This window comes from Pseudopodoces humilis, chromosome 27 (assembly GCF_049639895.1).
Source record: "Pseudopodoces humilis isolate 2021_Gansu_Grassland_sample_001 chromosome 27, ASM4963989v1, whole genome shotgun sequence".
Taxonomy (NCBI): domain Eukaryota; kingdom Metazoa; phylum Chordata; class Aves; order Passeriformes; family Paridae; genus Pseudopodoces; species Pseudopodoces humilis.
This window is the reverse complement of record NC_142226.1, coordinates 5294587-5308062: the sequence shown is the minus strand read 5'-3', so window position 1 is coordinate 5308062 and position 13476 is coordinate 5294587. Positions and strand designations below refer to the sequence as shown.

The following is a 13476-nucleotide window of genomic DNA, read 5'->3' as shown; positions in this document are numbered from 1 at the left end:
TAGGAACCAATGTGACTGATGGAAAACAGGGAATTTTATATAGGCAATTCTCAGTGGAAAAACAGGGCCCAGTACAAACAAAAATATAAACTGTCAAGGAATTAAACGGTAATAAAGAAGATAAACCCCCAAATTCTAAGTTGACTTTGGTCAGAAAGCACCTAGAATTAACAATATAACACATTGCAAAGTCATCAGTTACCGAAAGTGAACAATCCACTGATGTTCCCATTTGCTATTCCAAAACATGGGAATCCTAAAGTCTGACTGTGGCACAGGCACTTCCAGGGATTAAAACTCTTTACAGTATTTGCAGACTGCTCTGAGGCTTACAAAAAAACCACAATACTTGCCAGTTCACTCAACAACTGAATGTTCTTTTGGGGTTTTTTAACATTATTTCACAATCCAGAAGGGAAATGGAGGGGAAGTTTCTTGTTGATAACACGTGGCAAGCAGCAAAAGGAACCAAACAGGACAGAGCAAGGGGGCTACAGGAATTTAAAGACAGACAAAATAAGTTTGCACTGAAACTCCACAGAAATGTGAAGAACTGACAGAATTATAAATAGAAGGTTGCTTGGTATGGGGAGTCCAAATTGCTGCTCTGCTGCAGTTCTGTCATTTCACATTTGGTTCCTCCTGAACCCAGAATAAAACCAGAACACTGTTCACAGCCCCATTTCAGTGCCATGCTGCTTTGGTTTTTATAAAATGCCACCTTCCAAAGGCCTGTTTAAAAGAATATTTGATTTCTAATCCAGAGTTTGCAGCCCCAGTAATCCTGCTGTCAATCACAACTACCTGATTTGTAAACCTTTTAACAACTACATTAGAGCAAGTGTGGATTTAATATGCAATTATTTTTCCCAAGTTAGTTCACGAGCACAGAAGTGAACTAAGGGAAGGTTTATGTGTGCTGCCATGTTTTAAAAGCATTCTAGCCGCAGGAAATGAAAATAATATGGGCTGAACAAATGAATGAACCTTGAAATTTAGATTGGTTTTCAAAATTATCACCGAAATCCTCAAAATAAGGTCATTTCAATTAATGGAGGAAAAAGCAGAAAGGAAATAGACCCTGGGTAGGTTTCATGGTCTCTGCAGAAAATGCAACACAGCTGAAAGACTAGAAGAAACTTAAGAATTAAAAATAAAATACCAACGTAAAAATACATCCTGTCTTCTTTTTGCCAAGAACACACTTAATAACCTCTAAAAAAAGCTCAATAAAAATAAGGACAGGGGTATTTATTCGCTTTGAACGAGGACACCGAAGAACGCGGACAGCGCAAACCCGGGCTCGCCCCTCAAGAGCCCCTCGGTCCCTTCTCCCCCCCCGCAGCTCGGGGGTCGCAGCGGTGACACGACCCCGCGTGGGTCGGGACCTCCGGGGTCAAGGCCGCTCAGGGCCCGACGCGGGGCCAGCCCCGGGGTGGGGGGAACCGCGGAGCTTCCCCCCGTGCCGAGTCCTGCCCGGAGACGCTCGATTCCCCCCCGCCGCCGCCCGGGCCGCGCCGCCGCGGCCTCTTCCCGCCGCCATTTTCTCCGCGGCGAGGAGCCTGCGCAGGGCGGGGGCGGGGGGGCACGGCGGCGCCGCGCGGGGCAGCGCGGCTCCAGCGCGGCTCCAGCGCGGGCCTGCAGCGGGGCCGAGCGGTGCCCCCGTGCCCCGGCGGGGCCGCCGCGCCGCCCGCCCGCCCTCAGGGCCCCTCGGGCCGGCACTTACGCGGAAGAACCCGGCGTCCATCTTGTCTCCTCCGCCTCCTCCGGGCCGCGGCGCGCGCTGCCGTCCCGGCGTGCACCGCGCGCCCCCTCAGCCGTGCCGGGGGTGGGGGGGGGGGGGAGGGAAGGCGGGAGGGGCGCGAAGGGGTGGGCGGGGCCAGGCGCGCGCCGTGCAGGGCCTCCCCCCGCCGTCTGCGGATTGGTGGAGGCTCGGCGCGCGCGCGGGAGCCGGGCCAATGAGAGAGCGCGGCTGCTCCGGCGCGCGCTGTTGCCGATGTCGACATCTCGCGAGATCTCAGCTGCCCTCACGGCCGCGGCCCCCTCAGGGATGGCGACAGGGCCGGGCAGGTCCGTGAGGGCACAGCCTCAATCCTCGGGAGCGGCCCCTCGGCTACCTCCCGGCATAACAGCGGGCCCTGGGCGGGAGGCAGGGCTCTGAAGAGGTCACAGAATCCCAGAGGAGTTGGGGCTGAGAGGGGCTTCTGGAGATCATCCAGTCCAACCCCCTGCCCAGGCTACTGGAGTAGGTGACACAGGAACAGGTCCAGGTGGGTTTGGGATGTCTCCGGAGAGGAAGATTCCAGGCCCTCCCTGGGCAGCTGTTCCAGGGCTCTCACACCCTCATGGAAAGAAGTTCTTCCTCATGTTGAGGTGGAACTTCTGGTTTATTTTAAGGCCATTGCTCCTTGCCGTGTCCCTGAACAGAGTCTGACACCATCCTCTTACACCCCTTGGAGATATTTTATGGATTGATGGCATCGCCTCTCAGCTTTCCCTTCTCCAGACTGATCAGGCCCAGCTCCCGCAGTCTCCCCTCATGAAGGCGATGCTCCAGACCCCAAACCATCTTTGTGGGCTCCACTGGAGCCCCTCCAGCGCCTCCTCGCCTTTATTGTCCTGAGGATAAGTCATGAGCTCTCCACCCCATCCCACTCAGGACAAACTGGTGTGGCTCCTCCTGGGCTGAGTTACAGATGAATTTTTTTAGGAAATATATTGTTTATGGGACTCAGGGAGAAAACCGAAGGGAAAATATCGTATTTTATCTGCTTAGACTTGTAACGATCTGAGTTTTGCACAGCCAAACTTGGGAGAGTGCTCGACTCGGCTGCTCAATAGCCTTGGCATTGTGGATGAGGGAGTTTAGTAAAGCTGACAGCTAAAGCTGGAATTACTTTACAGAACCCATGGGAAGGCAGGAGGACACTAGGTGGAGCTCCGTGCTCTGCTGGGATAAGGAGGATGGAAGTAAACGTGGGGGGGAAACAGTTTTGGGGTCAGGACTTACCCAGCAGCAAAAAAAACCATTTTACCAGAGTATCTGTAACAGTGAAATTCCAGCTGGAGAATCCGACCTTCTGAGGATCCTGTAGAACTTTTAGGAGGGAAAAAATCCAACCATTGATTCTTGCAAAACAGGGCCAGCTAAAGGGGAGCATTCCCAAAATCTGTGTGTTTGGAAGAGGAACCCGGGGGCCAAATCAGGGCAGGTTGGATCAGCCCTGAGGCAGCTGCTGTTAACAGGGCAGGGAGAGTGTGGGATTGTTCCTGGAAAGCTCAAATCCACAGCAAATGGCACAGAATAGGGATTTTTGTTTCTTGAGAAGGTGGTTTTGCTTGCTCAGCATGAGCTCTGGGTTTTGCTGCCAGGAGGGGTTGTGGGGCCTTCCAGGAGGTGCCAATGTGAGGCAAATTTTACTGGTATTTGAATTTTTCAGCTGGAGCAGTGCTGGTGTGGTCACAGCAGCTGGTTTGCTGCCAATAATAGTAATTCTGTGGAACTGCTTGCAGTAGTTCTGCTTATTCTGCTTTTGAACTTCATTGGCTTGAAATGAAGCAAATGGAAAGTAAACAAAATTTTCTAGAAGTAGGTCTGGCTAGGGATGTTAAAATCAACAACAGTAAGATGGGCTTATCCTTCCTAAAATAATCTTGATTTTGATCCCATGGAACAGCTCAGAGAACATCCAGATAGAAACAGAAAATCAACCCCTTTATATTTTTTTTGGAAAAAAATTAGATGTGCATCTGCTTTCCCTTCTGAATTATTAAATCAATACTCCCTGCCACAAAAAATAAGGTAGAGAACCAGGACAAGAGAAATATTTACAAGGAGATTCATAAACTTCACAAACAGCTGTCTCAATATTTGGTTTGGAATCCAAACCATGCTTCAGTTTCAGCCAAAAAAGAATATTGCAAAGTGATTGAATTTAGTTTCTGCACAATAAAAATTACCAGTTAGTTAAACTGACCTGCTCAAGAGATCCAAGCTTATTGGAAAAAATATGAAATATAAAATCTCAGACAATCTGCCAGTCAGTGTCTGACAATGCTGCTCTGTGTTCCTACCCTGTGGGCTGTGAGTGTCCCTGGGAATTCCTTTGTGCCACTGCTGCACACCCACAGCCCTCACAAAAGAACCTCACTCTGGGTTGGTTTCGAGAATAAAAAATTGCTAAAAATAATTGGGCTGCACCAGAGTACAAAGCCTTGCAGGGTGAGCAGCACATTGGGGCTGCACAGAGCCTCCCTTGCTTTATCCAAGCTGATGTTTTCTATTTCCATGCTTATTTTTTTCAGTTAAAGAACTCAGATTTTGTGTAAGACAAAGCATTCTAACACAGCTCTAGCCATGAACCTGAATTGAGAGCAAAACCCCCCAGACACCGAGTTCCTTTGGAAACAGAGAGTTACAGAGTTTATAGAAATAGTTTAAAAATACTTGTAAACAAGAAGTAACATTTTTTTCCTCAACCTGTACACATGTGGCATTAGAAACATGAAATATGAGTAAAGATAAATACAATTTCAATACCTCCTGTACTACCCATCAGATATAAAATAAACCACAAACCTCTTCCATGTAACTCATAACAAACTCAGGTCCAACCTGAGTTGGTCCAGACTTTTCCTCCTGTTTATCAGCAGAACAGAGAGGGTTCAAAGTCTCTGAGGAAACAAAAGTTCCACAACACCTGGGCATCTTCTCTTCTTGGTTTATCCAGATCCAGAAGAGACCTCGCTGCCATCCTGATGATTCCTGGACTTCCACTTGTTATTTCAGTCATAAGAAAAGTGTCCAGACCTCTGGGTTTTTTCTCCCAAAGAAAGAAACCAGGATTTACATCATTTTACAGAGAGAATAACAGCCGATAACAATTCCATCTCTTCTCTGGCAGGAAGGGCGAGTGTTCCCTGTTACCTGCTCTGCAGGTGGATGTCCACAGGGATGAAGGTCACCGAGGGCTGCTGGGCCAGGCTGTGGCTGTTGTGCCCCACAGGAGGTGGCACTGCCAGCTTGGAGGATTTGGGTTCCAGCTCCCGCCGCACTCTCATGCGCCTGGCAAAGGTAAAAGGGGAATTGGTACCAGGGCTGGCACCTAGAGTGGTCTCTCCTCTCCCAGGGTAAGTTTTGGTAAGACACAACCCAGTCAAACCAAGCCAGGATTTCATCCCAAAGATACCAAAAGTCCTCCCAGAGGATATGTGAGCTCTGAGAAGTGAATCGAGCTCCCCCTCTGGCAGCCTTGGTGCACACTCAGACCTTCCCTGCATCACCAGGAACCCTTAAAAAGAGCTCCCACCACACAGCCTCCATCAAGGAGCTCTTTGTGCTTCCTATGATCCAGCCACAGAGCACTGACAGTGAGATTCAGTACACTGCAATCTCTGCTTAGATTCTCCTGGAAATTTTCAGCACCAAGCCCTGAAATGCTCTGTTAGCTGAGAGCAGGGACTTTGGTTCATGCTGCTTTGACTTGGTGACTACAGGACTTGGCCACGTACCTGTTGTATGTTTTCAGGATGAGCAGAACCACTGTGAAAATAATAATCACCCCCACCACGATGGCAGCAATTATTGCTCCAGAACCTGGAAGAGAAGCAGGAAGGGAAAAAGCCATATTTACAAAGTTGTCACTGTAATCTTAGAAGTTTGATAAGTTCAAAGTCCACTTAAAACCAAAAAGAGCCACCACCCCACTCCTTTCCTTACTTTGATAGAGACTTTGTTCTTGAGACTTTGTGGTCACATTCACTGAGAGCTGAGTGTTATTGGTTAGTGGCGTGGCCGTCGTCATCTTGAGTCAGCTGCAGAGGTGAAAAAGGAGTGAATTCCTAAAATATTAACCCAAATTTCATGGTGCTAATTAGGCAACTGCCCACCAAAGGCTCAGAGCCTGCCAAGTGCAGGCTCACTGAACTGGGGTTCTTCATATTTTCATTGTGGTGGAAACCTGGCCCTACCGAAGGAATGGAAATTGGTACAAAGGAAATTTAGGTACAATCTTGAGCAATTTGCTTCCAAATATCTCCTGGTCAGTGTTAATAGGATAAAATAAGATATGAACACAATAATGTGTTTTAAAAGCTTTGGGATTTTAGATTATCACCTCTGGTTGAGATTCAGATCACTGAGCAATGAGTGTAAATGATTTTGCACCCTGAATTCAGCAGTGTCTTGAGGGAAGGGAAAAACTCATCACAGAAAGGTTTAAAAACTCTATTATAAAATAGAATTTAAGGGAGCTTCATTCATCTAACATGGAGAAGAAAAAACATTCAACCCCTTCACTTGGAGCTCCAAAAGTGTTAGAACAGCCTCTGAACAGGGATATTGCAACGTGGCTGTGGCAGGAGGTTGTGAGTTCAGCCCAGTGTCAGCTCAGGTCTGTTATTGGAAGTGGGTGAACTTCCAAGGGCACAGCTGAAAACATGTCAGTGTTTTGGTGGGTAAAACTGTGGATCTGGAAAGAGCAGCCGGGATGTTTGCTGGTTTTATAAGGGTTTTCCAAGTGTCCCTGGAAACCCGAGCCATTAAAGGGCTCCTTCAGCCCGAGAGGGGTGTGAGCACCAGTTCAAAGAGCCCTCTGGAACAGCTCAGCTCCCAGCCCCAGAGCTGAGACACTCCAACTGCCCCTTGAAAAATAAATTATCCTTCAGTATTTGATATGGAACTGAGTTTCCCACTTCAGATGCTGCCCAGTACAACCAGGCAGGGCTCTGGTGCTCCGCTGGGATGTTGTGTGGCATGGTAACTTTAAATTTACACAGCACAAGATAAATAGCCAGAAATAATTCAGTGGAAATCAGTTGGTAATAAAAATTAATACCACTTAAAAACCTGCAGAGCAGGTCAGTGAGGAATAAGAGGGATCAGGAAGCAGCAAGAAGTGGTTGGTGTCTGACTGGGATGCAGGATGAGAACTGCAAGGGCCACTCTTCAAACGCTTCAATCCCCTCAAATTAAAAGTTTGGTTTTCTTCTTTTAATCTAAAAACCAAACTAACTTTGCTCTGAGCCTGTAACTGGGTCATTCTCCCATGAGTGAATGATTCCTTTGTTTAGCCAAAGCCAAGTTAATTCAGCAACATGAGCATCAGTTGAAATATTTTATGTTTAGACTCTGCCCAGCCCTATTGTCCAGCACAGGGTTCACACACACCTCAGAGGAACCTGTGAGGCACCAGAGCTCAGGGACAGCTGTTCCTGTCTCCTCTCTGTATAGGATGGTAGAACCTCTGTCCTCCCATGTGGATGAAGGTTCTACCAGTGACAGCAGAGGCTCAAGAGACTCGTCATGAAAAGCTGAGCAAGTGTTCTGACTATGGGCATAATTCAGAGAAATCCACATCCAAATCTCACCTTGTGGCTCCTGACTAGGCCAGTGCAATTGCCAGATCTACAGAAACCTTTTTTTCCTCCTCTGGCTACCAAAATAAAAATTCTAAATAAATAAGGCTGAATATTTTAATAATAAGCCATGAAATATTCATCCTTCTGACCTTCCCTTTGGGTCAAAGCACCTTGGGAATGGGGAGCTGTTTGTGCATGAGTCACCCAGACCCAAAGAATTTTTATTGTCGTAGTGAAACCTCCTGTTTACGAAAAGGATTAATTTATCCAGCAGGCTGCACCAATCTGAGGTGCAGTTTGAAAAATGCATCAGGTGGGGTTTTTTCTGCTTTGTGTAGAAAGTCTAGAGGTCCAAGGTCTGTGTCTCCAGCGAAGATGGAAGGTGCCAGTCCTGCTCTTACTTGAAGTTCCAGCCCCATTCCTGCCCCGTGAACCAGCGGTTACACCTGACCAAGCCTCTGCTGCAAGAAAGACCCAGCAAAGGCCAGCAAAATCCATGGGAACCTACTGATTTTCAGCCTGGATCCTACTCTGTTCAGAAAAACGTTTGGAAAATCAGGAGTGCTGGATAAAAGCCATTCAGCAGGGGAGAAGAAGTGGACTTTGATACAGTAATCACAGGACATTCTTTGTCCATGACACAGGGCTGCACTTCCCCCTGTGCACACACACCTGCCTGTGCTCTCAGAGCCTCTCATTCACCCTCACTCTCCACCCTGCTGGTTATTTTTGCATCCCCACATTATGAAGCTGGAAATGTTTCCATAAAGTTCAGCTTTGGGCACATTTCCATTTCAAACACCTTGGCAGATACAGGGGATAGGTTGTTCTGGCAAGTGGGAGCAAGGCCCCCTTTTCTAAAGCCTCCCTGCTGCCCCTGCCCTGGGTTTGTTTGTGAGGAGATGGGGATCAGAGCTCACCTGTCAGCAGCACCTGGCAATTACAGCAGAGGGGCCACAGGGAGCAGAGGGGTTTGTTTGTGGTTTTTCCAGGATGGCTGGACTTGGAGAGGCAGCTCCCTGCTAGGGAAGGCAGGTGCTGGTTAGGAGAACACAGATTCAATGCTTTCACCTGGGAAAAGGTGGGGTTTGTGTGGAGCTGGGTTGTTCCAGCCCTCACCTTCCCAGCAGCCTGGGAACACCGCCAGGGATCGAGACAAGCTGTGATTTCAGAGAGTAATAAAAACACAGCGTCCTTCAGTGAGACCTGAACGTGCCTGGGTTTACCTTGAGAGGCTCCAAAGAGGGAGGAAAGAGGAAAGAAAAGCCGAAGTTCAAAGTGGCCTGAGGCAAACAAGCCTCCCTGTGTGAGCCTGAGTGTCCCCATGTCAGGGCAGCACCTTTACATAAGCATTTTCTCAGGTTCTGGCATGAACTGCCCAGGTTGAGCTGCTGGTAGAACACACATTAAAAGCGGTTCATTGCCTTGCCAAGACAGAGACAGTGGCACAAACTGCAGGAGCAGCACCAACTAAAAACCCCTCTGTAGTTCTACCTGCCTGGCTTAGATCGTGAGAGGCACCAAAACCCCTCAGCTCCCACAGGAGGTGACAAGAAGTGACAACCGGACCCCCAAAAGGAACACCCTCATTTCTAAAGCCATGCCTGGAAATATGAACTTGATAGATTTTTGTCACTGACTTGCCCAGGAGCAGTGTCTAAACCAGATCATGAACTGCACATTGCCCAGTTCTAACTTTTTTTTTGTTTTGCCTTAAAATTCTGGGCCACACACACTTCTCATTCCCCTCTGTGAATGCAGTTATTCATGGGAATGACAGGAACTCCACCATGTTCAGATCCTAAAACCACCCCAGACTCTTCAGGGATGTGCAGGATATGGAAGAAAACAAGCCAGAGGTATTTTCCCACTAGTTCCAGGCCAGGATCTAACACTGGGATCAGGAGACTTGCTTAGATACTTGGGAAATATTCAACAGAACCAGGATTTGGACTTAAAACCCTGGAAAAATGGATTAAAATGGAAAAAAAACCCCAAGCACCACCACAATGCTGGAGCTCAGCAGTCAGAGCTTGCCTATGCCAACTTGTTGGATCCGTGAGGCACCTTCCCCTCTGCAGAGCCCTGAAGACACACACAGCAGCTGACACCTCACACTTGCAGCCTGTTCTCCACCAGAACCGCTTGGTAAGCCCTCAGTGCCCCAGTCTGGCACCCACAGAGGGACAATAACTCTGAAATCAGACTCTGAAGTCACTGGTCTCTGCTCTGCCTTTGTCTCCTGGTTTGTAATCATTAAATCAACCCCTCCTGCCCACCCAGCACAATGCAGCCCATCAGTGAAAGCTGTTTACAAAAAGCTACGCTTCCTTTAGCAAGGACTTCCTGGGGCATTAAATACATTAATTACCAGGGAAAACCAGAAATCACCATTCAAACCTGTCAGCAGCTTCAGTGTGTTCCCAAATAATGCAAGCAGTGTAATTTTGCTCTGTGCTGGAGACACTCAGTGAACTGTAACACAATGCTCTGAGCTTTCGAGTTCTTTTCTTGTTAAATATTACTCTGTCAGCTCTTTCCAGCATGCTGCTCAGCAGATTGGGGGGGAAAAAAAAAAGTATACAACAAAAAAACCCCAAAACCACAAACAAATAACCACCAACAAACCCATATTTATAGTGCCAGGGTTGAATAAGTCAGGACAAGAGTTTCAGCGTCCCCAGTGATGAAAGGACACCGCCGGCGATGGAATGAGCTTTCAACAGCCGCGCAGGCTTCTCTGTCTCCGGCAAGGAAACCGCGCCAGAGCAGTCCCAGTCCTGTCCCTTAAGGGAACAACTGATCAAGCACCAGCTGAACAGAAGAACGTGCGAGGACATCTGCTCTCTATTTCTTTCTGGTTTAGAGGTACCGATAAAGAACTCGCGTTTCCCGAGAGACATCCACAGTGTCTCGCACACAAACGTGGAGTAACCGCGCTGCAACCACCGCTGGAGCCGGCGGCAGAAAGGAGCGGAGCTTTGGGGCAGAAAGGAGAGGAGCTTTGGAGGAGAAAGGAGCGGAGCTTTGGGGCAGAAAGGAGCGGAGCTTTGGGGCAGAAAGGAGCGGAGCTTTGGGGCAGAAAGGAGCGGAGCTTTGGGGCAGAAAGGAGCGGAGCTTTGGAGGAGAAAGTGCCAGAGCTTCGGGAAAGAAAGTGGCAGAGATTTGGGGCAGAAAGCTGATAAAACACACATTAATTGTTACAATTATCCCCATTCAAGAGCGGCTCCTACACCCGAGCCTCAGCCGGCGCTACTCACGGAGGATGCTGCGGGCTCGGGGCTCCGGCGCTGCCGCAGCCGCTCCCTCCGCCCGCCGGGGCTCCGGGGCCGCCCCCGCCGCCGCTCCCGCCCCTTCCCCAGCCCGGAGCTGCCGAGCCCGGCGCAGCCCAGCCCCACTGCTGCCGCGGGGAGCCCGGTGCCGGTTCGGCCGGAGCCCCGGCACAGCCCCGCTGCCGCAGGTGCCTTCCCGGGGCCGCCCAGCCCGGCCCGACCCCCGGCGCCGCCTCCCCGGGCCCGTGCGCGGCTGCGGGTGCCCCCGACCCCGCTGGGCAGCGGCTGGGGGGGCATGGAGGAGCCTGGATAGGCCCCCACGTCTCACAGCGAGTTCCCAAGCTTTGGAAACAGCCCGGTTTCTGCGGCTTTTCGATGCCCAAAGGTCTCCTGGCGCTTCGGGAGAAGGATCCCAAGCACATCCAGCCCAAAGACAGAACGAGCGGTTTTGTCCACTCGTCAGTGGAATCAAAAGGATCAAACTGGAAAGGAATCTTTGATTTTAACCTGTACTTCGTTGGCTTTATCCTGCAGAGAAGTGTGATCACAATCCCTGTCTGGATTTTTCCTGTGGACATCACACTTTAAAAAGGGATCTGTCCCCTGCCTGGACCTGATGCTGCTCCTATAGGAAACCAGAAAACCACAGGAACAAGCCACAGCCCTCATTCAGGCTCCATTCGTGGTTTAGGGTTGTCGAGCTGCTGTGCAGGAGATGTTTCCCCCCATTTTCCACTTCAGCTGCCCCAGCTGCAGCCACCTCATCATCACCCACCTCCTTTATAATGCAGCCTGAAGCAGAACAAAACCTGCTCCTTACAGAATCCCATCTCTGTATGGAAGGCAGCAACAGGGGGATCCTGATGGTCCATAGACATTTGCAGTGGATTCCTTGGGACACACAGAGTCCATTTGGGCTGAAAAACGATCCTTCCTTTCCTTGCAGCTCTCCCTTCCTCCTCCAGAAACATTTGTGCCCCTAACACAGCTTGTGCTTCACTTTGGTGTCCACTTTGGCTGGTTTCTACACTGAACTCACAGAACACAACCACAGAGGCTTTTTCACCAGAAACCAGTTTCCAGATCCAATTATTTAGCAAATGTTTTGTACAGCCACAAAGACCCAAATTAGTCACTTCCCACTTCACAATCCCACTGAAGCTCATGCAGCTTCTTAAAACCCCAGACTGAAATCCCAGCAGGGATTACTCACCAATCATCTTTCCAAGGGAATAAATTTCACTTGATTGGTTTCTTTACAATGATTGTCCCATCCTGCATAAACAAGCAGGAGCATGAGGTTCTCCCAGGAACAGGAGTGGTTTTCCAGCCACAAACCTTCCCTGGGCTGTATCTCTGGAGAGCAGAAGGGGCTTCTGTCAACAGCAGCCATAAATGGGAAGAGGTATAAATGTAAGTTAATAAAAATAATTAATAACTCAATTTAAGTAGTACAGGAAGGGAGGCACCAGCCCCTGTGAACGTTGAGCAGCCCAAGTAAAAGCAGATGTGAGTTCCCAAAGCCTCTGTGACAGCAGAGAGGGAGGGTGGGACTTTCCCAAGGGTTTGTTCCTCACCACATCCTAAATTTGTAGCTGTTTACTATGAGTTAGAGCCACACACCAGGTTTATACACTGTTAAATGTATAAATACATTTGTATAATGTATAAACATTTATACATTGTTACTGTAAAGCTCTGCTGCCAACATCAGTGACCCAGTTTGCAGGCACCAACCCTGAGTTTATCCCATTAAAGGAAGACCAAAGGAGACTCTGGGGTGCTCCATAAAAATCCTGATGATGTCAATGAACATCAAAGGACAAAACATAACTCTGAATTAACTCCAGGCTCATTACAGTATTACCAGCCCCTAGGATGCAACACAGCCTTACAAGGTGTGGAGTTTCACCAGATTTACCATGGAGCAGGTTTTGACTCCTCCTGAAACACCAGCTCAGCTCCCAGCTCTGCTGGTAAATCTGCAGCTTGCACCTGGCAGGGCAGAGCAGAGCCTGGAGTGTCTCAGAGAGAACAAAGAGGGAACAGATATCACAGCAGGTATCAAGACCAACTAAAAATTCATTATGATTGAGTTTGGAACTGTATTGTGGAATCAGGCCCTCGGTGATCTCCACGCACCCACAGCCTCAGAAATAACTACCAGACCCTGCTGGGAGGGATGAAGGGAGCTGAGGTGACCTGTCCCAGCAGGAGGGCACAGCTCAGCCTGGCTGCCCTGCTAGTCCCTGCTCCTGTGATCCCAACACAGAGCCACAGAGGGCAGGAATTGGTTATTTTTGTGTTTTATGTAAGAGCAAACCAGACTGCCAGAATGTCTTTCCTGCTGCCTCACCCCAGTCCTGCTGATGGTTGGAATATGTTCCCTTCACCAGGGGAATCAAACATTCCCTCTACAAGCCTGAGCATGCCAAAGTGTTACACTACAGAGACCTGGTTTAGAGCAGGATTTTAACACATTAGGTAACATCTAAAATACAGTGTTTTCTACCTTCTAGGCCCTGCTCTTGTTTCATGGAGAAGTCAGACCCTGTGAACCCTCCCTGGAACTGTGAGTGACTCAGGGACAGCCCTGTGTCACACCCACTCACATCTCAGGGTCAATACCCACAGGAGGAGAAATCTTTTATCTTGCTCTGCATTTTCTCCTAGGGGATGAAGCTTGGCTGGGGTCTCTTTCCACACCAGTAATCTCTCCTAGCAAGTTTTACGCTGAGAGTGGAGCAAATAAAACCCAGTAAGATTCACAAACCATCCTTCTCTTCTGGACTCAAAAATATCCCTAATTCAAACCCAGACAGAAATGGAAATTAGACCTGTTAGG

The 13476-nt window shown here is 49.0% G+C and overlaps 2 protein-coding genes and 1 long non-coding RNA gene across 12 annotated transcripts in view; 1 reads left to right on the top strand and 2 right to left on the bottom strand.

Annotated features, from left to right (window-relative positions):
* The window catches only part of SRRM1 (serine and arginine repetitive matrix 1), a 16836-nt gene extending 15016 nt beyond the window's left edge, over nucleotides 1-1820 (bottom strand). For all 7 annotated transcript variants that reach the window (XM_088067522.1, XM_088067523.1, XM_088067527.1 and 4 more), the window contains exon 1: nucleotides 1727-1820. In XM_088067522.1, coding sequence (XP_087923648.1) covers nucleotides 1727-1747 — 21 coding nt within the window. In that variant the 5' untranslated portion in view covers nucleotides 1748-1820. The remainder of the gene's footprint in view (nucleotides 1-1726) is intronic.
* A 223-nt stretch (nucleotides 1821-2043) lies between these two features.
* Nucleotides 2044-8280, top strand: LOC148182537 (uncharacterized). The gene is made up of 3 exons (XR_015774608.1): nucleotides 2044-2270; nucleotides 4905-5074; nucleotides 7698-8280. It is a non-coding gene; the product is annotated as an uncharacterized LOC148182537 (long non-coding RNA).
* Nucleotides 4397-13412, bottom strand: NCMAP (non-compact myelin associated protein). 4 transcript variants are annotated; one of them, XM_088067540.1, is made up of 5 exons: nucleotides 10620-10649; nucleotides 8280-8378; nucleotides 5720-5814; nucleotides 5512-5596; nucleotides 4397-5065 (listed from the first exon to the last, which is right to left on the bottom strand). In XM_088067540.1, the coding sequence occupies exons 3-5, from the start codon at nucleotides 5802-5804 to the stop codon at nucleotides 4924-4926; spliced, it is 312 nt and encodes a 103-aa protein (XP_087923666.1). In that variant the 5' UTR covers nucleotides 5805-5814; nucleotides 8280-8378; nucleotides 10620-10649; the 3' UTR covers nucleotides 4397-4923. The 4 variants fall into 4 exon arrangements, with proteins under 4 accessions (XP_087923666.1, XP_087923668.1, XP_005529865.1 ...); XM_088067542.1 differs by lacking the exons at nucleotides 8280-8378; nucleotides 10620-10649 and adding an exon at nucleotides 11139-13412; XM_005529808.3 differs by lacking the exon at nucleotides 8280-8378 and having other exon boundaries at nucleotides 10620-10676.
* Nucleotides 13413-13476: the final 64 nt, after the last annotated feature.